Source organism: Bufo gargarizans, chromosome 2 (assembly GCF_014858855.1).
Source record: "Bufo gargarizans isolate SCDJY-AF-19 chromosome 2, ASM1485885v1, whole genome shotgun sequence".
NCBI lineage: Eukaryota > Metazoa > Chordata > Amphibia > Anura > Bufonidae > Bufo > Bufo gargarizans.
In genome coordinates, this window is record NC_058081.1 from 217,617,744 (window position 1) to 217,645,532 (window position 27,789).

The following is a 27,789-nucleotide window of genomic DNA, read 5'->3' on the forward strand; positions in this document are numbered from 1 at the left end:
CTTCGGATGATTGGTGGATCGTCTGCTCCTTCTCGTATCAGATAAGTCTTTACCCTTCTCTTTTCCCTTTTGGTTTCTGTTTGGTCTAGTGGGGCCGCTAACTCCTTCGGTGGTAGAAGGCGCTGGGTGTCTCTTACTCTTTCTCCCTATTGCTGAGGGTCTGTTTAATGTGTTATAGTCCTAGGCACGGGGACATGTGTATATCTACCATTGAGGTATGCACATGGGCTTAGCAGCCTAGGGGAAGTGTGTCAGGGATTGCTAGGAGGTGACCTTGTTTTTCCCTAGCTTGTGGGTCCTAGTCTGTTGTTTAGTTTGTCTTTCATATTGCTGTTCCCTTCTGTACCTTCCGTGACAAAAACACTTACTGTGGGTGAGCATTATTCTGCTGAAAAATGCTAGCTGAAAGCCCTGCTATGAGTGGCAACACATGTAGCTGCAGGATGTGGCCTACTAGGAGTGACCATCTGTTGTATGCAATGGCTTCTCAGATCATCACACCAGCAGCTGGGGCAGTGTGTTGCACCACAGCAAAGGCAGGATTGAAGTGCTCACCACAAAGCCTCCATACTCGAAACCAACCATCATAGGATGCCAAAAAGAACCTGGGTTCATTGCTAAAGACAATATGGTTCCAGTATGTAGCAGTCCAGGTTTATCATTCACGACACCACTGTAAATAAAGGAGATAATGGCAGGCTGTTAATAGCAATTCCTTCTGCTAAGTGCCTGGAATAGGTCCAGGCAGAGACAGGGTTGTGTAATGAAAAGTGATGGACAGCATAGGGAATAGTCGAATTCGCAATATGCCGCAAATTTGGGCCGAATATTCGCCATAAATTCGCGAATTCAAGAATTCGTGATCCCTATTCATTATTTACTTGATTGCGAAAATCATCAATGTAATATATTCGCAATAAAAAAATCTCGATTAGAATATTCGCGATCAACACTATTGGTTGCTAGGGATGTTGCTAAGTGCCGTAATTCACAATAAATTTGCGAAAAATTAGCGATAAGTTTGCAATTAGCATATTCATGAATACGAATATATAGACCTATATTCTAAATATTCGCGAATTCTCGAAGTGGCGATATTCGCAATTAAAATTGTTTTCAACACTAGTAATAAAGGTGCCATCTGTCTCTGGATGGTAGGCAACAAAATTGTAGTAGCTGTTAACCCCTTGGCGACCCATGACATACTAGTACGTCATGGCCGCCAGTGCCTTAAAGACCCACGACATACTATTACATCAAGATGATCGGGCGGGCATCGGAGCGGTGAGCGTGCGTGATCAATGCAGACGCCTGGCAGTCACTGACAGCCATGCCCCTGCTGTATCCAACACTGTAAACAGTGATGCGCTGACTGCAGCATACACGGGGCTTGCTGAGTGCCCCGGCTCCCTCCCCATCCCCATCAGGTCCCCATACTGCGATGATGGGAACCTGGGAACACAGGCATCGGGGCTTGCCTTCCATGGAGCCAATGAGATCCTGCCTTATTAGGCTGGGTCTCCTTGGCAACGGTGAACACAGTGCTCTCACACAATGCATTACTATACATGATGTATAGTAATGCATTTTATAGGGGATTGAACCCCCAAAAGTTAAAATAAAAAATAAAAAATTTCAAGTAAAAAAAAAAGCCTCATCTGTCATCTCATCCCACAAAAAAAAGAGCCCCTACATAAGACAGTCGCCCGAAAAATAAAAAAAATAAGGCTTTCAGTAAATGGAGTTGCAAAAACAATTTTTCTTTCAAAAATGCTTTTTTGCTGTGTAGGGTTTCACTCTGGTAGACAGGATTAGCAGATGCAGTATTAGAGGCAACAACAAGTTCTTTGAATCAAACAGTTCAGTGTTTTATTCACACTTTAGGCAAGTGAAATAACAAGCAGTAATAATCAAACAAAATGTCACCTTGCGGTGTTGGTGTTAATTTACACCATGCAGCAATTCTGCCTCAAAGAGTCCTTGATCATAGCAGCACCAACCTGTTTTCACGCCAAACAGGTAGCAAGCCTTCATCCAGACAAAAGGTTCCCAGATCCCAACATAGAGACCTGGCTTCATAACCCAGCTGCCTATTTAAGGACAGCCAGGTGCTGCCAAGACCCGGACCAGCACTTAAAATCTGGTCAGGTATTTGACCTCACCTGGCTGTAAATCAGCCCAGCAGCACATGCTGGGAGCAAAATACCTGTTTTCCCAGACAAAACCCCTCACTGTGTCACATACCCTTTTCCCCTTTGTTCACCCCTGAGGGGGTGAAGACACGCCAGGCAGTGTACCTGGGCCCTGTGTTCCACCGAAAACGTAAGGTTTTGTAGGGAGAGAAACCATCGGGTGAACCGAGCATTTCTGTCGGCCTGGCTCATCCACTTGAGAGGGGAGTGGTCAGTCATCAGGCGGAATTTTCTCCCCAATAAATAATAGCAGAGAGATTCTAGTGCCCACTTGATAGCCAGGTACTCTCTTTCCACTATACTATACCGTATCTCGGCTGGGGTGAGCTTACAGCTGAGGAAGAAAATGGGATGCTCCTCCCCGTTGACTTCCTGAGACAGTACAGCACCGAGGCCTACTTCGGAGGCATCGGTCTGTACTATAATCTACCTTTTAAAGTCGGGCATCACCAAAACCAGGGACCTGCACAGAGCCTACTTCAAAGCGGAGAAAGCCTCTTCCGCCCGATCATCCCAGCGAACCATCATTGACTTGTGTCCCTTCAAGAGTCCAGTCAAGGGTGCAGCTAGAGTAGCAAAGTGGGAAACAAACCACATGTAATAGCCCACCATTCCCAGGAATTACTTTATTTGCCTAGTGGTGACAGGTCAGGGTCAATTCTGTATCGCCTCTATTTTGTTCACTTGAGGTTTGACATACCCCAGGTACTTAGTCTCTTATAACCCTATCGCACATCTTTTTGGGTTAGCGGTTAGGCCAGCTTTCCGAAGGGAGTCCACTACAGCCTGCACTTTGGGTAGGTGACTTTCCCAGTCGGTACTGTGGATGACAATATCGTCCAGGTAAGCCGAAGTGTGCCGACGATGTGGACGAAGCACGATGTCCATTAGTCGCTGAAAAGTGGCTGGGGCGCCATGCAGACCAAAGGGTTAGACCTTATATTGATACAGCCCCTCAGGGGTGATGAAGGCAGTTTTCTCTTTGGCAGCTTCCGTTAAGGGCACCTGCCAGTACTCTTTCGTGAGGTCCAAAAGAGAAAAATATTGGGCTTGTCCTAACCTCTCAATGAGCTCATCCACCCGGGGCATGGGATATGCATCGAATTTGGAAACCTCGTTAAGTTTTCGAACATCGTTACCCAAGCTGGACGGGACGTTGTGGTTTTGTATCAGTACTATAGGACTGGCCCACACTTTTTGACTCCTCAATGACGTCAAGCTGCAACATTAGCTGCACCTCCTCCGATATGGCTTGTCACCGAACCTTGGGTACCCAGTATGGTTTTAATCAGACTTTTTGTCTGAGGCTCCTTGACAATGTCATGCTGGATTATGGAAGTGCGTCCAGGGAGGTCCAAGAACACATCCGTGTTCCGACTAACAAACTCCTTGGCCTCCTGAGTCTGTTTAGAGGAGAGGCCGTCAGCAATTTTTACTGTGGCAGCCACCTCTATTGCATCAGACAGAGGGGCCGGTACCTCTTTTCCTAAAAAACCCGGCTGCGGGCTGTCTTCTGTACATGTTTCCCTATCTTTCCACGGTTTGAGTAAATTCATATGGTAAACCTGCTTCGGCCTTCGGCTTTCGCCGCCCTGGCTGGTGTACCATGTAGTTCACATCTCCAATTTTCTCGAGTAACTCTTAGGGCCCCTGCCAACTAGCCAGGAATTCACTGTCCATGGTCGGCACCAGAACCAAAAACCCAATCACCCGGGTTGAAGATCCAGACCAGAGCCTGCCGATTATATACCCGACTCTGGGCTCGCTGAGCTGCCTCCATATGCTCCCTAACAAGAGGTAACACCGTCTCTATCCGATCTTGCATCTGGGTAACGTACTCAATGACACTTTTATGTTGAGTGGGTTGTTGTTCCCACGCCTCTTTGGCCACGTCCAAGAGACCGCGAGGGTGTCTGCCATATAGCAGTTCGAAGGGCGAACACCCAGTAGAGGCCTGGGGTACCTCTCGCACTGCAAACATGAGATAGGGCAGAAGGAGGTCCCAGTCCTTCCCATCTTTAGACACTACCTTTTTCTAAATATTTTTTTATGTTTGGTTAAACCGTTCTACCAGACCGTCCGTTTGCGGTTGGTAAACGAATGTCCGTAGTTGTTTTATGTGCAGCAACTTACAGAGTTCCCTCCTCACCTTGGACATATAAGGGGTCCCTTGGTCGGTCAGAACCTATTTAGGTAGTCCTACTCGGGAAACCATCTCCATTAAAGGGAATCTGTCACCTGGAAAACACATATTAAATCAACCACAGTACCTTAACGTATCCCCCAGTGTGTTGCTAATTATGATTTTCTTTCCTCATTCTGTCTCCTGATATTTGGTTGCTCTATATTACACTTTTTGTGAGGCAAGATAACAAGAAATAGCTGTTTTGACACATAATATGTATCTTTTTAAGCAAAAAAGTTTTATTGGCACTATTTTGGGGTTTATGTGACTTTTTGATCGCTTGCTATTACACTTTTTGTGATGTAAGGTGACAAAAAAATTGTTTATTTAGCACAGTTTTTATTTTTTTACGGTGTTCATCTGAGGGGTTAGGTCATGTGATATTTTTATAGAGTCGGTCGATACGGACGCGGCGATACCTAATATGTATACTTTTTTTTATTTATGTAAGTTTTACACAATAATATCATTTTTGAAACAAAAAAAAAAATCATGTTTTAGTGTCTCCATATTCTGAGCCAGTTTTTATATTTTTTGAGCGATTGTTTCAGGTAGGGGCTCATTTTTTGCGGGATGAGGTGACGGTTAGATTGGTACGATTTTGGTGGGCAAATGCCTTTTTGATCGCTTGCTGTTGTACTTTTTGTGATGTAAGGTGACCAAAAAAAAAAAGGTTTATTTAGCACAGTTTTTATTTTTTTACGGTGTTCATCTGAGGGGTTAGGTCATGTGATATGTTTATAGAGCCGGTCGATACGGACGCGGCGATACCTAATTTTTTTTTACTTTATTTGGGGAAAATTACTTTACAATGCCTGCCAATACTTCTGTATTGGAATGCATTGGCTGTATGAGTAATACAGTGTGTATTACTCATACAGCTTCCGGCCTGTGATATCCAGAGGGCTGGATCTCACAGGCTCTTCACCGGAAGGCAGCGCAATGCCTTCCTTAGGCAGTGCGCTGCCTTCCATGCCATCGGGTCCCCTCCACAGCCCCATAGGGACCCGATGGCACCGCCGACTATGGCCGCCCGCACAATAAAAAGCCGCAAACCATAGGTCTGAATTGACCCCCCGCGCATTTAGCCGTGGTGCCTGCTCAATCATTTGAGCAGGCACCGTGTTCCGATCACCCCCCCACCGGGCGGCGGTGATCGGAACAACACATGACGTACCGGTACGTCATGGGTCCTTAAGGACTCGGGAAACATGCCGTACCGGTACGTTATGCGTTCCTAAGGGGTTAAAAGCAGAGGAAAATATATCTATTCAAATTTACTAACATCATTAAGTACAATGTGTCACGAGAAAACAATCTCAGAATGGTTATTACTACATAAAGTGACATCACATTTGCAAAAAATGTCCTGGTCGTTCAGGTGAAAAATGGATGTGTCCTCAAGGGGTTATTGCTTGTCGGCAGATCAAACAATCCTCTCTACTGGTGGTGTGTCTGGGCCTTTTAGAACCTGTTCGCAGTATGTGCCCTCATGTAACCACTGCTCCCCAGACCACCTAACAGCTAGGTCAGAATGGCCTAGATGGCAAGCAGTTCGTCAGAACTACGATCCTGCTTCTCTCAGCCTCTGAGAGCGTTTTTATAGGGCAGCAGAGGAAGTACTTTTACGTTGTCTTCTGGCAAGACCCAATGTCAATCAGACCACACCTGTAATCATTCATACTGTAGATCAGACAAAATTGCATGCAGAATTTAGCAGCAAATAGACATTTCTAACCAAGTTCATTTTTTTTTTTTTGTCAATGAGTGTGTATGAGCTGTATCTTGTGGGGCTTCTTTAGAAATTATTAATTAACAAAGCCTGAACACATGTATTATAGAAGTGTCCAATCTACAAACTAAAAATATAAAAATGTCCTCGTTAGTGACGGCTTATAGGTGTTTTCACGATTGTTACAGGCTCTAAACCTGCACAATCTATGTCAGTTTCCCCAATGATTTGAGCAGGCACCGTGTTCCGATCACCGCCCACCGGGCGGCGGTGATCGGAACAACACATGACGTACCGGTACGTCATGGGTCCTTAAGTACTCGGGAAACATGCCGTACCGGTACATTATGCGTCCCCAAGGGGTTAAAAGCAGAGGAATTAAAATTTAGAAGTTTTCCCAATTTTTGGTACATTTTGGAATTTTTTATACATAAAAGGTAAAATATGTCTATTCAAATTTACTAACATCATGAAGTACAATGTGTCACGAGAAAACAATCTCAGAATGGTTATTACTACATAAAGTGACATCAGATTTGCAAAAAATGTCCTGGTCGTTCAGGTTCAGTTTACTGTATATAGTAAATGGCAGTGGATCTCATGAAGCGAATACTAATGAGCGTTTCCATTATGGAAGAGCTCATTAGTACCCAGTAGTGCTCCTGGTGCTGGCTGTACTCACTGCTCCCTGGTTTTCTACCAGGCACTCTCTGTGCTGTCTCCTGAATGCATACACCAGCAGGACATAGTGCGCGCTAACACTTGACTGTGCGATGTCAGGTCACAGTGCAATGCTGCACCGGCAGAAGGCCAGGAAGCGGTGAGTGCAGGAAGACCGCGCCGGATATTGTGATTGGTGGACCCATGCAGAGCAGGAGAGGTAAGTTATTTTATATCTGATCTGAGGCTCTGATGAATCTTGGGGGCCTGATTTGGGTTCTGATGAAGATTATAGGGTCTGATTTGGGGGTAACATTGCTTGGCCACTAAGGCTTAACAGTCTGATCACTAAGGCTAATTTCAGACAAGCATGACTACTAAGGATGATCGAATTCTTCATCTGAAGTCGATTCACATAAAACTTTGTTTGAATACTGTACGAAGCGAGTAAAAAAAAAAAAACTTGGTACCGAACTCGGGTTCAGTTCCAAGGTACCACATGGTACCAAACCCAAGTTCGGTACAAAGGTTTTTAACAGTAGAATTTAATTTACGAAGTTATTACCCGAAGTCTTGCAAAGTAATAACTTTGGCTCATAGGAGCCAATACATTTTAATACTGTACGGAGCGCTTGCCCCGTACAGTATTCAAACAAAGTCGATTTGCTCATCCCTAATGACTAGAAAACAGAAAGGATACTGCTCCTTTCATAGGGCAGTAGGGCATTAGAATGATTTATAATGCTGTGTGTCTCTACCCAACCTTGTATCTGCCGAATTGTATTGACATAATACAAGGACTGCCAGACACACACAGCATTATAAAATTATTATAACGCCCATGTGGTCCTGTGAAAGAAGCAGTGTCCATAACAGGAAATCATGCTCGCACAAGGAGAGTGTTTTTTTTTGCAGTGGACATGCTCATCTGAAATTAGCCTAAGGGGCTAAAGATGATCTTTTCTCTCTCCTGACTTCTGTTTTAGTAACTACTTACATGTTCCGTATTATTCCAATGTCTGGCTAAATTGCAGTAAGGCTGTGTTCCTACACAATTTGATGATATCAAATCAGTGCTGCCAGTGTCAGACTGTACAGGGACATACCCCAATTGATAACACCCAGAAGAACCTTTACTCTTAGCAATTCATTTACTTCCAGTTGGACAATGCACAACATAGTTTTATGAAGAGATACATCTGAAATGATATTACATGAGGAATGCAAGTAGTTACCAAAACAGACAAGTTAGGAAAGGTGACATCCTCTTTAAAGGGACACTGACAGGCCAAATCAGCATATTTAGTTATATATATGACATTACAGGTCTTATAAAGTCTATTAAAAGCATCTAAGTATCTCCCTGTCCACCTTATAAATACCGAAAACAAAAGTTTTATAACCTGCTTTTCTCGTCACCAATCTGCCCAAGGGGTGGCGTTTAATCTCAAATTGCGCCCAGCCAGCCGCTCCCAACTGCCGTTCTGAAGCCCCGCCCAGCTCATCAATATTTACTTCGCTGGGCGGCGGCTACAGCTCTCCCCAGTCAAGATCCTGTGCATGGCCAATTGAATCCTCTGGGCATGGTCCTCGTCTAATCTTCTGCGCTTGCGCCCGGCCGGGGTTACATCGCGCCTGCGTACAGACCCAGCCTGCGTCTTCGAGGCCGCTGCAGCCTCTGCTTCATGCACATGCGCCGGGCACTGTTCAGAGCAGCGCTTCAGAATGCTGCTCACTTACATCTCGCAGGATCTTGACTGGGGAGAGTTGTAGCCGCCGCCCAGTGAAGTGAATATTGATGAGCTGGGCGGGGCTTCAGAACGGCAGTTGGGAGCGGCTGGCTGGGCGCAATTTGAGATTAAACGCCGCCCCTTGGGCAGATTGGTGATGAGAAAAGCAGGTTATAAAACTTTTGTTTTCGGTATTTATAAGGTGGACAGGGGGGATACTTAGATGATTTTAATAGACTTTATAAGACCTTTAATGTCATATATAACTAAATATGCTGATTTGGCCTGTCAGTGTCCCTTTAAAGGGAGCCAATGACACCGCTAATATAGAAAATGTAGAATCTGGAAGTATAGGACACGGTAGCTCAGTGGTTAGCACTGGTGCCTTGCAGCACTGGGGTCCTAGGTTTGAATCTGACCAAGGACAACATCTGCATGGAGTCTGTATGTTCTCCCTGTGTTTGTGTGGGTTTCCTTTAGGTACTCCAGTTTCCTCCCACACTCCAAAGACATACTGATAGGGAACTTAGATCATGAGCCCCAATAGGGACAGTGTGATGCTAATGTCTGAAAAGTCCTGTGGAATATAGTAGCGCTATATTCCGGCCTTATTGGCCAAAAATGCTTTTGTAGCTATATTATAGAAACACATATACCATCAGTAGGCTATATAAATGAGTGATATATGTGTATGAAGATTTGGCCACATTTAAAATCAACCAACATTTTTTTTGTGCTGACCACCTCTGGTCTGTGGAGATGCCTATCTATATTTATTTAATTGATCCCCCCCCCCCCCCTTCCCCTCAATTAATATTACAAAAGGAACAGGTCTTTGCTTTCATTTGTCATTGAGGAGCAACTACATTAAAGGGGTTGTCCGGGTTCAGAGCTGAACCCGGACATACCCTTATTTTCACCACGGCAGCCCTCCTGAGCCTGGCATCGGAGCATCTCATGCTCCGATGCGCTCCCGTGCCCTGCGCTAGATCGCGCAGGGCACAGGCTCTTGTGTTTTCAATAACACACTGCCGGGCGGTAACTTCCGCCCAGCAGTGTGTTCGGTGACGTCACCGGCTCAGAGGGGCGGGCTTTAGCTCTGCCCTAGCCGTTTTACTGGCTAGGGCAGAGCCAAATCCCGCCCATCAGTGACGGTGACATCACCGGGCTGCCTGTCAGCCCCATAGAGAGCCCGGTATGTCACCGGAACTCAGAAAAGTAAGAATTAGTCTTACCGGTAATGATGTTTCCAGGAGTCCGACATGACAGCACTACATGGAGGTTGTCTCCCCCGCCCACTATTGGGACAGGAAACAGAGAGGTTAAAAGCTCCCCCCCACCCACCTTCACCAGTGTTTTATAGATTATCACACAATAATGGGTATCATAGCAAAAAAGAAACAATTAACTAATAGGGAGGGAACTACCAGTGCTGTCATGTCGGACTCCTGGAAACATCATTACCGGTAAGACTAATTCTTACTTTCCAGGACGTCCTCCATGACAGCACTACATGGAGTAGGAATACCAAATTAATCCAATAACTAGGGAGGGACTGCAGCCTGAAGAACTTTCCGCCCGAAAGACTGGTCAACATTCCCTGACACATTTAATCTGTAATGCTTACAAAAGGTCTGGGAGCTTGCCCAGGTGGCCGCCTTACATATCTGTTCGATAGAAGCATTCGCATGCTCGGCCCATGAAGCCGAGACTGCTCTTGTAGAATGAGCCCTAACCTCTTGGGGACAGGGGAGCTCCTGGCTCTGATAGGCTTCTTTAATGACTATCTTAATCCATCTTGCCAATGTCGCTTTAGAAGCTTTCTTGCCTTTATTGCGGCCTGAGAACTGAACAAAGAGATTTGAGTCCAGTCTAAAGGTACTGGTAACGTCTAAGTAGGAAAGGAGGGAACGTCTGACGTCTAGAAGGTGGAATTCTTCCTCCTTTTCGGTCTTTGGATCTGTGTAGAAGGTTGGCAGTACAATTTCCTGGTTCCGGTGAAAGGAAGAAACTACCTTAGGTATAAAGGACGGGTCTAGCCTTAATATGACCCTATCTTCACAGATTGTAAGGTACGGCTCACGGATGGTGAGGGCCTGGATCTCCCCTAGTCTACGGGCTGATGTGATGGCTACTAAAAACATCATTTTTAAGGTTAGGTTTCTTAAGCTACTCTCGTGTAGGGGCTCAAAGGGTGGTTTTGTTAAGGCCCTAAGCACTAGCGACAAGTCCCAAGGCGGAACCGGAGATCTTAGTGTTGGTCTAATTCGCGTGGTTGCCTTTAAGAACCTGCTTACCCATCGATTTTCTGACAGAGAGTAATTTAGAAACCAACTCAAGGCTGCAGTCTGCACCTTGAGGGTACTGGGCCTAAGACCCATGTTGAATCCTTCCTGGAGGAAATCAAGAATATCTCCTAGACTCGGGAGCAGGGGATTCTTCCCTCTCAGCGTCATCCAGGAGCCGAATTTCTATCAGATTTTATTATAAATCGCCGATGTCACCTGCTTATGGCCTCTCTGGATAGTGGCTATTACTTCGTCCGAGAACCCCTGTAATTTCAACAAGTCCCTTTCAGAAGCCACGCTGTTAACTTCAGCTTGTTTATTTCCGGACTCCAGATTGGACCCTGATGCAGCAGGTCTGGTCTGAGAGGGAGAGGAATCGGATCTTCTTGACTCAGGGAGGACAGGACTGGGAACCAGGCTTGTTTCGGCCAAAAGGGAGCTATGAAGATCACCTTGGATGATTCCCTGCTGATTTTTCTTAGGGCTACTGAAATCAGGGGGAAGGGAGGAAACGCATACGCTAGCTTCATGTCCCAGGACTGGGATAAAGCGTCTACTGCTGTGGGATGATCGGCAGGGTTCCGGGAGAAGAAGGAGGTTGTTTGAGCATTCTCCCTTGAAGCAAAGAGGTCGATTTCTGGGTACCCCCATGAAGCTGTCAATTCTAGAAACACCTGTCTGTTCAGAGTCCACTCGTTTGGATCTATAAGGTGTCTGCTGAGGAAATCTGCCGACTGTTTTTTTGAACCCTGTAGGTGTATTGCAGAGATTGATAGCACATTCTCCTCGGCCCAGGAAAAAATTTTGTTTGTTAGACTCTGGAGAAGAGGGTATCTTGTACCTCCCTGATGTTTGAGGAAAGAGACCGCTGTCATGTTGTCTGATAGGATTCGTATGTTTTGGCCGCTTAGAAGATCCTGACTCTGTTTGAGAGTCTCCCACACAGCCTGAAGTTCTCTGAAGTTTGAAGACCTGTTCTTTATGGTCTGACTCCAAGTTCCTTGGTAGTAGTAGATTCCAACCTTTGCACCCCAGCCCTGTTGGCTGGCATCTGTAGTTACTACGACATATGGACTTAGGTTCCAGGAGACGCCCTTTGACAGGTTGCTTGCTATCTGCCACCAATCCAGGGATCTCCGAGCATTCTCCTTTACCAGGATCTTCCGGTCTATGGATCGGTGGTCCCCGTCCCAGACAGACAGGATCATCTTCTGTAGGATCCTCGTGTGATGCTGACTCCACGGTACCGTAAATATGCAAGAAGTCATCAAGCCCAGGACGCTCATGGCGTTTCGGATGGTGCACACGGATTTTCCCTGAAACGCTTTCAATTTCCTGACAAGGTTCTGCTGCTTTTGAGGTGGAAGGAAAGACCTCTGTAGGTTCGAATCTAGCAGCGTTCCCAGGAAGATTTTTCTGGTCTCTGGTACTAGGTCCGACTTTTCCCAATTTATGATCCAGCCGAGATCCTGTAAGAGGGATATTGTTGTCTGTGTATGTGCCGCTAGAACTGGAGCAGAGTCTGCAGTTAGGAGAAGATCGTCTAGATAGGGTACAATCTTTATTCCCTTCAGTCTGAGAAAGGCCACTATCTCTATGACTAACTTTGTAAACACCCGGGGGGCTGTTGAAATCCCAAAGGGCAGGCACTGAAACTGATAATGGTTTACTTTCCCTGCCTCCCTTACCGCGAACCTTAGGAATTTTTGGTGGTCCGGATGTATTGGTACATGGTAATATGCATCTTTTAAGTCCAAGGTGCACATTACCGCTCCCTGAGAGACGAGGGGTGTTGTCGATCTTATCGATTCCATCTTGAAACGACGGTACTTTATGAAGACGTTCAGGGGTTTTAAGTTGATTATGGTTCTGAATGAACCATCTGGCTTTTTGACCAGGAATAACCTTGAATAGAAGCCCCTGCCTTCCTGACCCGCGGGGACGCGAGTCACTGCGCCCAGCTTCTTCAATTTTGTGACGTCTTTTAAAAGACTTTCCTGAGGTGTATCTCCTACCCTGTCAGCACAAATTTGTGTTGCGGAACAGACATAAACTCTATCCTGTATCCCTCCTGAATAATTTGGAGCACCCAAGGGTTCTGGGTTATTTGGCTCCATGCTGGGAGAAAAGATCTTAATCTTCCCCCGACTGGCCTGGTGTCATTGTTTGTCTTGGGAAGTGTTGGGGTTAAGCAGAAATCCTCTGCCCTTACCCCCTTTAGGATAGGACCATCTTCCCGATTTACCCTTGTCTTTATACGCTTGGTTCTTTGGCTGAAATTTTTTCCGAAAAAAATGTGTCTTCCTAGTTTTTGTTTCAGGAAACCCTATCTTTTTATCTGAGGCCTTTTCAAGAATTTTGTCCAGGCTAGGGCCAAACACATATGATCCTGAAAAAGGGATTGTACATAATTTATTTTTTGAGGTGAGATCACCAGACCAGTTCTTTAACCACAAAGCTCTTCTAGCGGTGTTTAGAAGGGCTCCACTTTTAGCTGCGAACCTGACTGACTCAGCCGAGGCGTCCGCTGTAAAGGCCGTTGCCATCTTCAGGAGTGGGATAGTCTCCAAGATGTCCTCCCTGGGAGTTCCCATTGACAAGTGATTCTCCAGCTGAGATAACCACAATAGTAAAGACCTATCCACAGATGTGGCTGCAACGTTAGTGGAGATCAAGGCCGCCGACGCCTCCCAAGATTTTCTCAGGAGACCGTCGGCCTTGCGGTCCATGTGGTCTTTCAGCTGGGAGGAGTACTCGAATGGGATTGCTGTTTTCTTAGCTACCCTGGCGACCGGGGCGTCTATCTTTGGGATTTCTTCCCATAGTTTAGTGTCCTCTTTGTCAAAGGATAGACGACTTTTGAATTCTCTGGGAATAAAAAGCCTCTTTTCCACATCTTCCCACTCATCCAGGATCATCTGCTTTAGGCTGGAATTCAAAGGAAAAACTTTTTTCCGTTTAGTAATCAGGCCTGCAAACATTTCCTCCTGAATGGACCTTTTAGTTGGTTCGTCAGGGATATCCATGGTCTGTCTAACCGCAGTCAGAAGGGAGTCCATATCCTCAGATGAGAAACAATATTTGCGTTTCTCCTCGTGGGATGAGGAAGGTAAAGACTCTTCTTCCTCCTCCTCTCCTGAATATTCCATCTCAATAACCTCTGGGTCTGATTCCAAGGCTTCCCTAGGTCTTTTAATCCCCGTGGTCTGCTCTGCCACCTTAGGCACTATTAAGGAGGAAACTGATGCTTTGACTTCTTCTTTAATGATGGCTCTAAGGTCTGTTAAAAGGGACGACTGTTCCTCTTTCATCATTTTGTTAATGCAATCCGCACAAAGTTTCTTTGCATACGACTCCTGAAGCCTTTTGCTGCAGATAGCGCATCTCTTAGGCTTCTTTTTAGCATCCACCTTTAAGGTAGGATCTTTTTCCCCCTAGGAGACATGATGATAGAAACAGGCTATAATGCTTGCTAAACCTATCACCGTACATCACCCTGAAGTGCTGGGTTTACTCACATGTCCCTGGGCAGGAGGGTCTGGGGACTGGTCTTTCATACTGGCTGACTCCATGACTTGAGGGACTCACACTAAACCCCACCAGACTTTAAATGCCCCTGGCACTTACCCCTCCTGGCGTAGATGCTCCTCCCCTTCCTTCCGGTCACTGCAGGGGGTTCCGGACGGGACGCGAGGCCCAAACGCTAGGCCTCTAGCGTCCCTTGCCGCGGGGATCAAACACAGGGCGCCGCCATGTTGGATCCGGTGTCGGAGGTCACGCACATGCGCACTCCTTCACCGGCGCCTCAACGTCACTTCCGGATCAGCGCCGAAACCGGAAGTACAAGAAAAAAGGCGCTCCGGCTCCCGCGTCCCTGGGGAGAGCATCCTGCAGCCCAGAGCCCCAGCGGGGTTGCGGCTACCATTCCCCAGCCCCTGCGAACGTCCTTCCCAGCAGTGAGCCGCGTGACCCACAGGTACTGGAGGGGCTGGGAGGCTAAGGGACCCCAGCTTAGGGATTTTAGCCTGGCGTTTAGAAAAAATAGAAAAAACTAAAAAAGGTCTGAAGAGAGACCCTCTCTCTGCCCTGTCCATTATTGGGACAGGAAAAAACACTGGTGAAGGTGGGTGGGGGGGGAGCTTTTAACCTCTCTGTTTCCTGTCCCAATAGTGGGCGGGGGAGACAACCTCCATGTAGTGCTGTCATGGAGGACGTCCTGGAAAATGCCTTTGCCCTGCGCGATTTAGCGCAGGGCAAAGGAGAGCATTGGAGCATGAACTGCTCCGATGCTCATGTCAGGGGGGGGCTGCCGGGGTGAAAATGGAGGGATGTCCAGGTTCAGCTCTGAACCTGGACAACCCCTTTAACATTGTATGAATTAACTCTGGGAGTGTCAGATTGTTCTGTACCCTGCTGGCAGCCATTAGGAGTGCCTGTGCAGGCCCCTGGTCATTGGCACACTGGGAATCTTCCTGGTAGGTCTATGGCAGTGATGGCTAAACGTCGACACGCCAACTGTGGTGAAACTACAACTCTGCATGCTCTATTTATTTCTATGGAGTTCTGCAAACAGCCAACCAAGTGTACATCTTGGGAGTGGTAGTTTTATCACAGCTGGAGAGCAGGTCTGTGAGCTTTCCATCCCTGGCTGAGGTGTCAGGTTCAGGAAAACTATAACCCATTAGCCAGGGGTTAGCAACCTGCAGAATATCAACATGCTCATTTCCTTGGTTGTTCTTGGAACTCCCATAGAAGTGAATGGAGCATACTGGGAGTTATAGCTTCCCAACAGCTGGAACGCCACAGATTGCCTCCCAAGCTTGCATTGTCAGCATATAGCATACGTCTATGAAATGTTTTATTTTAGGCCAAATAGTGACACATCTTCCACTGTACCATATAACATAACTAGTATACCACCAAAGAATGTAGTGTGTTGTAAATTGCGTTATACAGAAGTAAACACATTTGTTTGGTAATATTGACTGCACCACATTTAAAGGCCCAGTTTGATTAATCTGCTTAAAATATCAGTTAAAATATTTGAAAGGTAAGCACAGAAAAATAAGAAATATTGTGTTAATTCATTCTCATTGTGAAATGTGCTTTTTTTTCTTCAAGAGACTGACTGAAGAACTGCAGACCATGGAAAATGGTTATCATGACAATCCAACTCTTGAAGTCATGGAGACCTCCCCCGAGATGCAGGAGAAAAAGGGTGGACCTAATGGAGAGCTTGGGGACAGCTGGATTGTTCCTCTTGACAACCTGACAAGAGAAGATTTGGATGATGAAGAAGACACCCACTTATAAAGCACGTGAACACCAATAAGACTAAATGGAAATACCACTGCTACAAAGTGCATTAAATAGTTGGAAAACAAACGTACTGAGAGCACATTCACTGGAAGTGCCCCTTAGAGGCCCTTGCCGCCTCCAGCTCTGCCCCATACGTAGCCAAAGTTTTGGTAAATGTCATTCATTGAAATGTGTGTAAACCTAATTTGATGCTTGCAGCGCATGACGCCCGGCCACAGACATTAGAAGAGAACATCTCTTCACTCTTCCTGCTGATGGCTCAATTCGAAAGCACTGGAAATATTTGATAGATACAAGGTTTTGAACAACTAAGGTTTGGGCTTTTGTATATTGTTCAAAAAATAAGGGGACATGTATTTGATGGGTTCATTGTGTTACTGGATTTCAGAAATTGCTTTTAATGGAATAAGTCCAGATTTCTCAATGACATGTTCAGTTTTTCAGGTTATACTTTACTAAAGTGTTTTTTTTTTAAGGGATATGCCAGTGGAATGTGAATATGGGTGTATATATAACTTTATAAAACCATTTTCATACTCTGTTGTAATGTATACACATGTATTATCCACAAGAACAGTAATAGAATAAGTATCAGAACACATAACATGTCTCAGGTCAATCGCCGTATAATTCATTCCTAGCTAGCTGTACTTACCAGCAGATAAACCCATCATTCACAACGTACTACACATCACGTTTTAGTAACAAATAGATGAATACATTTAAAGAGGACCTTTCATCACAATAAAAAATCTAAGTATGCTGACATGGAGAGCGGCGCCAAGGGATGTCCCTGCACTTACTATTATCCCTGGGCGCCGCTCCATTGTCCCGGTATAGCCTCCAGTATCTTCAGATTTTTGGGTCAACTGGGAGGAGCCTGCTCTAGTTCTCCTGGGTGTCAACTTCTCCCAGGCTGGAGTGCTGGCCAATCGCAGCGCTCAGCTCCTAGCCTGAGAGGTTTTTTTCTCTCTCAGGTTATGAGCTGAGCGCTGCGATTGGCCAGCACTCCAGCCTGGGAGAAGGAGACGCCGAGGAGAACAAGTGCAGGCTCCTACCGGTTGAGCCGAAAATATGAAAATACCGAAGGGCATAGCGGGAGAACAAAGCGGCGCCCAGGGATAATAGTAAGTGCAGGGAGATCCCTGGGTGCCGCTCTCCAAGTCGGTATACTTAGTTTAGATTTTTTATTGTAGTGAAAGATCCTCTAAGTTTTAAGCATTTCTTCAGGAAATTGTAGAAAAACTGTACTCCACGTTTTCCTAGAACTAGAAAACCTAGTACAAGGCTGTGCCTCATACACACAAAGTCCTAACAAAACAAAAAAAAAACATTCAACTTGGCCTTTACTCATGGTCAAAGGAATGGAACAAGCAGTCAAATCAGACTTGGCCATGATAAAAAAAAGAGCATTGTGGTGCATTATCCATGAGGTGAAAACTTCCCTTGTGATAGCTCCATTCCACTACGCAGGGGACGGCACTGTGGCAGATATAATGTCCATCCCTGCACCACCCCTATACAGGGAAGGAGGAAAAAAGTTAGAAGCACCCCTGGGGGGCAGAGGGTTAGGAGCATGCTTTATTACATTGAATCAGGGTGAAAGTGCAGTAAAGTTCACACAATTAGATTCCATTTTGACTTTCTGGGAAACATCTTGGCCGTCCAATAAGATAAGGTTATTTTTATATGGCTTGTGACTCTTCACTTTGTAACTGTGTTCTAAATCAGTGAAATGATTATCGTTACTTGACCAGGTCTAGATTATAGTTCGATATTCTGAAGAGTTTGCTGCATGCTACACTAGTAGCATAACTGATGAAGGATGACGACTATGTGCATTCATTTTCTATGTCACATTTCTTCATGTACTAGAGAGATTTATCTCCTGTTATAGCATCGGCCGAGACGCCTAGCGAGTTTAGTTCCCCAAGATTGTTACTATGGGCCAAACTCCTGTGTTTCGTTGTGAGTAGTAAAACTGAATGTCATGGTGACAGCTCGTTTTAGCTGTAGCTAGCACATCATTGCCTGCAAAGACAATGCCTTAGAGAATGACAGCATTAAATCCATGGAAAGTAGTGAGAGCTTGATGTAAAAGTTCCACTGTAAAACTTCTACTTCATCTCTGAAACTTGACACCAGGCCGACAACGATATATGCAGACTATATCCGCTAAGGAATGATACACAAGTACAACCTCTCAGAGCTCAGCTTCTGGGGTTCTTTTTTTTTAGCAACCTGTTTGTTACAGGATATTTTACCTTTACCAAGGAGAGTGAGGGGTCATGGTTAAGAAGACCCAACTGACCTGATCAGCACTGTAAATTAATGACTTTTTACTAGAAAACGTTTCCAAGGAGAAAAGAGGAGCAGTTAAAGCGGTTATCTACTATTCCACAGAAGTGACTGGAAGAGAGCCAGAGAGAAATCCAATTCCCTACTGGACCCCATAGATGAACTATAGTGTCAAGGGTAAGCATAAGGAATGCAATTTCTTCTCACCTCGCGTTCTGTGGCATCTCATTACTACTTACTAGAGGGGCGATTCTGTTGGTGAGAACACATTGGAGATTAATTGCACTCCCTTTTGTACCAGCAGAATGCCATACAGGACCACATTTTTAAGAAAAAAGGATAGCTGCATTAGGATGAAAATGCACAGTTTTTTTTTTTTTTTAATATGACCATCAGAAGTATTATGGAGGAAATACTTGGGTAATAGTAAATTAAGAGGGATTCCCTTTGCCATCAGGGAAAGAATGCATTTTTTATGTACATGAGAAGTGGCAGATCTTCCTCACGGCACATTTTTTTTGTATTTTAATATAATGCTGAAAATCATATCTATAAAAAAGGCATAGTAATATCTGCGTGAAAGAAATGTACCTTGCACTGTCAACATTACCAATTAGATATACGGTCAAAGGGAAGAATCATGGTAATTTTGTTTTTCATGTATGTCTGTTAGATAATGAATGTTCTACGATAGGAACAGGGGTCTGTTACACACTGGAAATGACTGGATTGTTATACTAGTTTCTTCTAAATTTATATTTTGAAAGCTATGAATATGTACAATAAACTTCTGATCCACAAGGTTGTATTCTTTTGCTTTTACTAAAAGACAAAAAACTGACCGTTGTAAAGACATGCCATGATCCAGTGGTCGAAAACATGTAGCACAAGCCACATTAACATATGGATAACAGAATTTGGGCTGTGTTCTAATTGGCAGCCTGGAGAACTTAAAAACCATGTAAGATCTTATTCACAAGTTGGTGATTTCCATCAGTGATTGCGAGCCAACGATGAGGTATAATGGAAAGATCCGCCCATGTTTAGATGAGCACCTGGTTTAGGCTCAAAGTAACTGATGGAAAACACTGAACCAACACTGACTGTGTGAATAAGGCCTTAGCGTGACAAGACACCTAGCCGTCAGATCAATGCTTGTTCTGCTAACAGCCATTTCTCCTGTCTCCCCAAAAAACATGGGGTCACACAGCTGAAATCCAATGGCAGGTGTCTGAGTAGGGTTCAGATGACATTTAAACAAGGTGTATGGGCAGCTTTAAACGTTTAAGCCCCAGAAGTTTTTTTTAGTTTTAGTTTACTTCGTGCTTTTCAGGGACCATAACTTTTTTTTCACATAGAAGTAGGAGGGCTTTTTTTTTAATCACCATTTAATATTGCATAGGATGTACTGGGGAGCTGTAAAAAAGATTCAAAATGGGGTGATATTGGAAAAAAATATATAATTCCACAAAAATTATGGGTGCGGGAGTGGGTGCCATCTTTAAGGGGGTTCTGAAGTTTTTTTAAAACTGATGATCTATCATCTGGCTAGATCATCAGCATCTGATCGGCGGGGGTCCGACACCCAGGACCCCTGCCGATCAGCTGTTTAAGAAAGCAGTGGTGCTGGCAGTAGTGCCGTGGCCTTCTCGTCGTTTACCACAGGCCCAGTGATGTCACGATGAGTATCACTGTCTTAGCGCATCTAAGCTCCATTGAAGTGAACAGAGCTTAGCCGTGCCCAGGCCATTGATACTAGTCATGATGTCACTGGGCCTGCGGTAAACGGCAAGAAGGTCGCAGCACTACTGCCAGGGCCGCTGCCTTCTCAAACAGCTGATCAGCAGGGGTCCTGGGTGTCGGACCCCCGCCGATCAGATGCTGATGATCTAGCCAGAGGACAGATCATCAGTTTAAAAACTGGAGAACCCCTTTAAAGTCACTAGAGCAGTATATTATGGGCATATTAATGATCAGCATGAATAAAAGTGAATGCACATGTGACAGATTTGTTGCAGAACCATCTGATTTGGGTTGTTTCAGCAACAGGAACACAGTTTAATGAAAACCTCATAGATGAATGGGACAGTGAAAAGTGTTCACCAGAGGAGACTAGTCCTAACACAAATTGCAGGAACTGAAAACCCATATAACACAAGGGCTAATATGTCGGCTACCTTTACTTTATTGAGTACCATCTAAGGTACTTTAATAGTAATTTTCTAATGATGCCAGTTAAGCAAAAAAGAGATTTGTACAAATCAAACAATGAGAGGAGTCAATTTCTTTATAAATCAGGAAAGCACTGGAGAAATTCTGAAAATTATGTACATAGTTTATTTTGCACACGGGTTTGGTACAAGCTGGAAGGAAATAATAGTGATTTATGAATTTGTTCAAAGTACAATACCAAGCATTATGACTAGAGAGGAGTGAATTTTATATTTTGAAATTCGTTCACTCTTCGTATGGTGGTAATAGCAGACCACGGACCATAACGCAATTCTACAACGGAATGTCTTTAGAGGCATTCCGTTATTCATTCCGTCATAATAGAAGTCTATGGGCTGCAAAACCGATCTGTCCCGTTTCCGTTATGCAGGAGAGGACTCTCCTGTATAACGGAACCGGGACCTATCAGTCATGCAGGCCATAGACTTCTATTAAGACGGAATGAATAACGGAATGCCTCTAAAGGCATTCAGTCGCAGAATTGCGTTATGGTCCATGGTAACTGAATCCATAACACAATTCTGCTTTTACCACCAAACGACTTTCATAACATGAAATTCGCTCATCTCTAATTATGACTAAGTGATGTAACACAGTAGAGCCATATGAATTAAGCGTAAGAACCTCAAGATTCACGGAAGATGGAACAGCATGATTTATATAATCGTCAGTCAGCACCATCTTACAGGAACAGAACAGACTTCAACTGGCACTTCACTTTCTTACAAGCCTCTCCACCTCCATAATTTCAACTCCGCTATATTTATAAAGTGTACTGTCCTCAGGCAGCCAGATTCAGTAATAATGAGCATGATTTATATCATTTGCAGAAACCAACTACATCACCGTGAAGTTCATGAACAGACCAACCCACAAAGTTTGCCTCCACTGAAAAAGAACGCACTTTAAGGCTGGTTGAAAATTAGCATATGTAAATGTTTCCATACATTATCATTACTTAAAGGGTTATGTCCTCTCTCAGCAGAGTTTTACAGTTTATATATGGATCAGTGCTAGATAAGCTATGCCGTCTGTAGTATAGAATGCACAAATCTTCTGGTGGTCACTGGAAGCCCCTATACCTAAGTGTTATACACTGAATTCCCCCAGCAACATTCCAGTATTGTGTGTTCTCTATTTATGAGGATTTGTTGTGGACCAAACATTGCTAAAACCAGGGAGTGATTTGTAAGGAATGCTAGAGATGTCTGGAAATAAGACCATTACATGGTGCTTTACACAAACGTACTTTAGTATTGCATCATTTCTCCTTCTACATTTGCTGGGATCCAATCATGTTTATGGGACTGAGTGATAATACAGATACAAAGCCCTAATTTTATACAGCCCCCTATTGCAGAGTTCTAGAACACAATGTTTCACCAACATTCTTTTTGCATTTTAGACTACTTTCACACTAGTGTTTCTATTTTCTGGTATTGAGATCCGTCATAGGATCTCAAGACCGGTGAAAAACGCTTCCGTTTTGTCCCCATTCATTGTCAATGGGGACAAAACGGAACTGAACAGAATGCTCCAAAATGCATTCGGTTCCCATACCGGACAGCAAACCGCAGAATGCTGCGGTTTTCTTTCCGTCGCGGGATGCGGAGCAAAGCGGATCCGTTCAACTCTGACAATAGAAAACGGATACGTCCCCCATGGACTTTGAATGGTGTTCATGACGTATCGTCTTGGCTATGTTAAAGATCATACAACCGGATCCGTTCATAATGTTCAGTAAAGGAAGCGTTTTTTGCTGATCCCTGCCAGAACCAGCAAAAACGCTAGTGTGAAAGTAGCCTTACATGCGTTTACGAAATGCTCAGCACCATTCCTGAAACTTTCCTATTTCCAGGCATCAGACAACACAAAGACTTTTTGCTTTCCATTAATAAGGATGGGTACGCACCACCACTGAATTTTCGCTCCTTCTGATAAGTCATAAGAGCAGAAAAAAATAAAAAAAGGGATCCTGTAAATTAAAGTATCCTGAGCATCAAGATTGTTTTTTTAAAGGATCCTTTTTTTTTTCTCTGACGAATGAGAACAGAAAATGAAATGGTGATGTGAACTCCCCCTGTGATGTACCCCCAAATTTGACAGAACGGCAATGGCGCTACCATCCATATATGTATTTATCTGCACTCAAATGTTGTCCGAGTTTGCAGTTGCACTAAATATGGAAAATATCTTTTCTAGCATATTATGTACTCACAGTATGTTGTGCCTTCAGAAACTCTACAATTTATCCTAGTGTTTATCAGTGCACAAAAGTAACAGCCGAAAGCTAATTACAGCTCTGCTACATCTAAACATGCTCACAGCTCCATACCATTTCTAACCTCACAATGTGCATGTGTGTTTTTACTCGGCAACTTGTGCACCAAATCTACTGTCTGGCAGTGCAAGCCTGTTCTATTCATGTACTGCATTCAGTTTTTAATCCTCTCATTTGGCTAGAAGCTAAATGGATTAGAAATATGGTGAATGCATGGAAACATTTACATACTGTATTCCACCTGGATAACCTTCATCACTGCACAACAAAACATAAACTAAAGTCATGACCTGCACACAAGGTGAAACTGAGTTATAATGAACAAGAGACCAGATGAAAATGTGTCGGTCATGGCCCATGCTGCCCAGAAATGCAGATTTTGGTATTTACCCAATACTTGAATGTGGATTTTTTTCTGGATGTAGTCCTGTTTTTGCTGTATGCACTGGGTCTTTATCAATATGTAGCGCACCCCCATCAAAACACTATCTTTCAGGTCCAAATACACATCAAAAACAGATTACTGACCCTAAAAATATAGATCGAGAAGGAGAATATGACTTCTATTACATCTGCATACTCAAACATGGACCGTGTGTGATTTGGTCCATTTTTGCATTTAGTGTTAATATGGAGGAGATACACAGCGGTGTGAATAAGGACTAGACCAGAACGTCATTACTTGTTTTGCCATGGTTCCATGTCCACATTACATGACACTCATTAACAAGGGAATGCAATGGCCCCGCCGGACAATTCAAACTGTAATTGGAAAAGTTGGTAGCAAAATGAAAGCCAGTCTGGATTGTTTTGGCCTTGTAGTTTTTAAACATATAAAGGTCTAAGTAGTACACTGCAAAATCTAAAGCTGTCCGTACATTTGCACATGCATGCTGGGCCAGGTAGGCATATGTTTTCCATGGGAAGAGAGGCTGGCTCCCTCAGAACAAATGATCGGGCATATCGAAACCAACACTCCTATAGCGTCAGAGGAGCCTCTGTACACATTAGATGGTTAACTGACCCTGCAGGAATCCATGAGCTCAGCTGACAATCTAATGGCCAGCCTCTCTCTCTTCCTTCAGTTCGTGACACAGCGTCCCCTCTAAGACACAGAAATGCTCTTCTCTTAAGAAGCAATCCAGACTATCCAAGACTCATAGAAAACAATTACAAGATACATCCCACAATGTATGAAAAAGGCTCCTACAAAACGTGGTCTTCACGTCAGCAGCAAAGCAATTATCTATGAAACACTTCTGTTCTGATACATTAGTATTTGAGTATTGGGTGGTCTTGATATTTCTCATAACGCTACCTTAAATTCTCACTTGCTTCTTAGCAACAAACTACAGATTATAACGGTCAGCATCGACTACTGCTAAGGAACAAGTGACAGGATTTCACATGGCAAGTCTAAAGCTATGCTTTAGGACAGATGTACAAAAATGTCCCAGCATTTCCATTTGATCATGGTGTTCTGGGAAGCCGCCTCACAATATTTCATTTCCTTCAGTGATCATAGACCATTGGTAAAGAACCACTAAGTGTCATGACTCCTCTACAGGCCACAACATCACGTGTCAGCGAAACATGTGGCTTTAATACTTTTCATGCATGAATTCTAAGTAAATGGTGCAGACTACAAGCCTTGTTCAGACTATTTTTAACAGCTTGCCCTTCCACTTTCTATCCCAAAACAAGAACTGGAAGGTTATGTGCTCAATATACATAGACTATGAATAAATAAGCACTATGGGGCAGAGTTGTGAAAACTGTCTTGGTTGCCCATAGCCAACAATCACAGCACAGTTTTCATTTTCGAGAGCAGAAAATGAAATAAAAGCTGCGCCGTGACTGCTTGCTATGGGGAAAAAACAAATCTCAAATCTTCCCCTGTATTCTGCAACTCAAAGTATAACATAATGACTGCTGTTACATTTGGCTTATAACTCCGTTTCTTACAAGCTACTATCTTATATTCAAAGTAAAGGCTGTGAAAACTCAAAAACTAAAAAAGAAAATTATATTTATATTCACAATCTTTATACAGAAAATACAGTAGCTGTACAGGAGGTCTTCCTTCTTGTAATCCTCTTTGCGCTCATGCTTCACTTCCATGTTATTGTAACATACACCAAAGCCCCCTCATTCACCAAGAAAAATTATAACACAGGGGGCAATCCTCTTATTGTTAACAAAAATAACAAAGGCTAACACATCACCCCTAAATAGAAATCTTTTAGGGAGAAGAAAAGTATTTAAATAAAAAGGGAAGGAAAATAAGCGGCTACCTTATATTTAGGCATCTCAAAAACAGGGAGATGAAATCAAATGGAAACAATTGCTGGAAATAAATCCTCAAGCAGCAAGGAGACCCTAACTTTATAGAAATAGGATTTTTTCATTACATAATGTTCACTCTGATGTGCACATGTTGCATTTCAACTTCAGTTCCAATTATACATATAGCAATTAACAGTTTTTGTTCAGCTCCTTTTTTAGTGAGTTCTTCACAGTGTAATAAGATCAACCAAATTGCCTTTAGGTGGCGTCATACTGTCTGGGAAGAAGTTGACAAGTGTATCAAAAAGTTGTGTTCTCCGAGCGTATGTGTGGTCAACATCCGAGAAGCCTGTGCATAAAAAATAAATAAATATATATATAAATAAATTTAAAAAAAAGGAATTTATCATTGCACAAAATGTATCATAAGACATGTGGATCAGATGTATTCCTCCAGGAAAAAATAGGAAAAGGATGATTTTAGAGACTTAAAGGGAAGCCATCACCATAAAATGCAGTGTTATAGAGCAGATTCATATATAGTTTTGTGGTAAAAAATTCTGTAAACGAAAGCATCTCATCTGTGATTAATGGCACGCTCTGTGTAAAGACCGGTTTACACAGGTCAATGGAGCAGGCGATTGTCAGGAACAATGTTTTCCTTCCTGAAAACTGCCTGCTTGTCAGTGGAGGTGCAGTAATTAATTTACATGCAGTGATCCTTTTCACTAAATGGGGATGTGCAATCATGTCACCCAATGAACAAGTAATCTGCAGCACATTTATGTGGACAGATTATCAGGGATGAGTGTTCATTCTCGATAACCTGCCCGACAATCAAGCCGTGTAAATCCATCTTAAGGGCAGCTATCAATTACTGATGAAGATGATCCCATGTACAACTGAACTCAGATAAAGCAGAGATTTAAATGTATAAATTACAAGTATGGCAGAATTTTTTCAATTGCTCAGCTCTTTCTGCTCTATACCGCTACCTGCAGAGTGCACTGCATTTCATGATGACAAATCCTCCTTAATGGGGCTCTTTACCTTTTTCTTACTGATTATATATCCTTTGGATAGGTCATCAGCATCGGATTGGCAGTGGTCTGACACCTACCGATCAGCTGGTTAAGACGAACGTGGCGCTCGGAGATTCCCGCAGGCCAGTGATATCACGACTATGTTAGGACATCAATGGCCTGCGAGCCCCTCTGCCTTCTCAAACAGCTGATCGGCGGGTGTCCCAGGTGTTGGACCGCCACTGATCAGATGCTGATGACCTATCCAACCAATATATCATTGGTATAGGAAACCCCTCAGAACCTCAGCTTTACATTTCATATATAAAATAATCTAATCTAAAGTTAAAAACACCTTTTTAATAAACTTTTAAATATGGCCACCAAAGGCTTGTGCTTTTAGCTATAGTGTGCAAGCATGGCCACTACTGAATTGCAGGGTGGTCATAACCATGGAAACAAGGAGTCTATAATGTGATAAAAAAAAAAGAGGCAATATGGACAATCACAATACATTAGTAATTGCCTTGTACAGCCTGCTGAAGTAAAACAACCCATTTAAGCCAAAGCCAGGAGTAGATTTGAAACACAAAAAATGTAAGGCTACATTGGTTGCAGCCAGGATTGAAGAGTAATGGTAATACCACAAAAATGATTGGGATCGCAGCACGAGTCACAAAAATCTGACTCCATTTCTATGGGATCACCGCTACTCTGATCTTGCCTGCAACCAGTGTCGCCATGTAGCCCTAGATTAGGCATCCTAAAAAACTGCAGCCCTCCAGCTGTTTCAAAACTACAACTCCCAGCATGCCCGAACAGCCTACAGGTATCAGCCTACAGCAGGGCATTGTGAGAGTTGTCGTTTTACAACAGTTGGAGGGCCGCAGTTTGAGGATGCCTGCCCTAGATTAATGGAAACATTTATACTCCATTTCTTGCATCCACCCCTAAATTTGGCTCAAGAAAAACTAGGTGTAAAAAAAAATGCCTCAAAGATAAATGCCTCCATTTTGTAATCTACTCCCTAATTTTTGTTTAAAGAGGAACTACAGGAACATTTTTTATCATTTGATGTGTTCGTAAATTAAATCTGGTAACTACTTGACTTGTTAATTTTATTTCTTAGGCTACTTTCACACTAGCGTTATTCTTTTCAGTCATTGAGTTCCGTCCTAGGGGCTCAATACCGGAAAAGAACTGATCAGTTTTATCCTAATGCATTCTGAATGGAGAGCAATCTGTTCGGTGTGTATCAGGAGGTAGTCAGTTCAGTTTTTTTGACCTTTCAGGACGGAGATAAAACCGCAGTATGCTGCGGTATTATCTCAGTCCAAAATCCGGGAACACTTGGCAGCATTTTTTCCCATTGACATACATTAATGCCGAATCCGGCCCAGAGTGTTCCGGCATTGCGGTCTGCGCATGATCAGACTGCAAAAAATGTCAAAAAAATAAATCCCGGATTAGTTTTTCAGGATGACACCGGAGAGACAGATCAGGCATTACAATGCATTTGTCATACCGATCCTGATCAGTCTAAAAAATGCCATCAGTTTACATA

General features: G+C 43.7%; 2 protein-coding genes across 4 annotated transcripts in view; one reads left to right on the plus strand and one right to left on the minus strand.

Annotated features, from left to right (window-relative positions):
* Window positions 1-16,688, plus strand: part of PODXL (podocalyxin like) — a 98,114-nt gene extending 81,426 nt beyond the window's left edge. The window contains exon 8 of the mRNA XM_044279997.1: window positions 15,909-16,688. Within this exon, the coding sequence (XP_044135932.1) occupies window positions 15,909-16,100 (192 nt within the window). The 3' untranslated portion in view covers window positions 16,101-16,688. The remainder of the gene's footprint in view (window positions 1-15,908) is intronic.
* Window positions 16,689-23,362: 6,674 nt separating this feature from the next.
* Window positions 23,363-27,789, minus strand: part of MKLN1 (muskelin 1) — a 76,798-nt gene continuing 72,371 nt past the window's right edge. For all 3 annotated transcript variants that reach the window (XM_044279998.1, XM_044280000.1, XM_044280001.1), the window contains one exon: window positions 23,363-25,552. In XM_044279998.1, coding sequence (XP_044135933.1) covers window positions 25,431-25,552 — 122 coding nt within the window. In that variant the 3' untranslated portion in view covers window positions 23,363-25,430. The remainder of the gene's footprint in view (window positions 25,553-27,789) is intronic.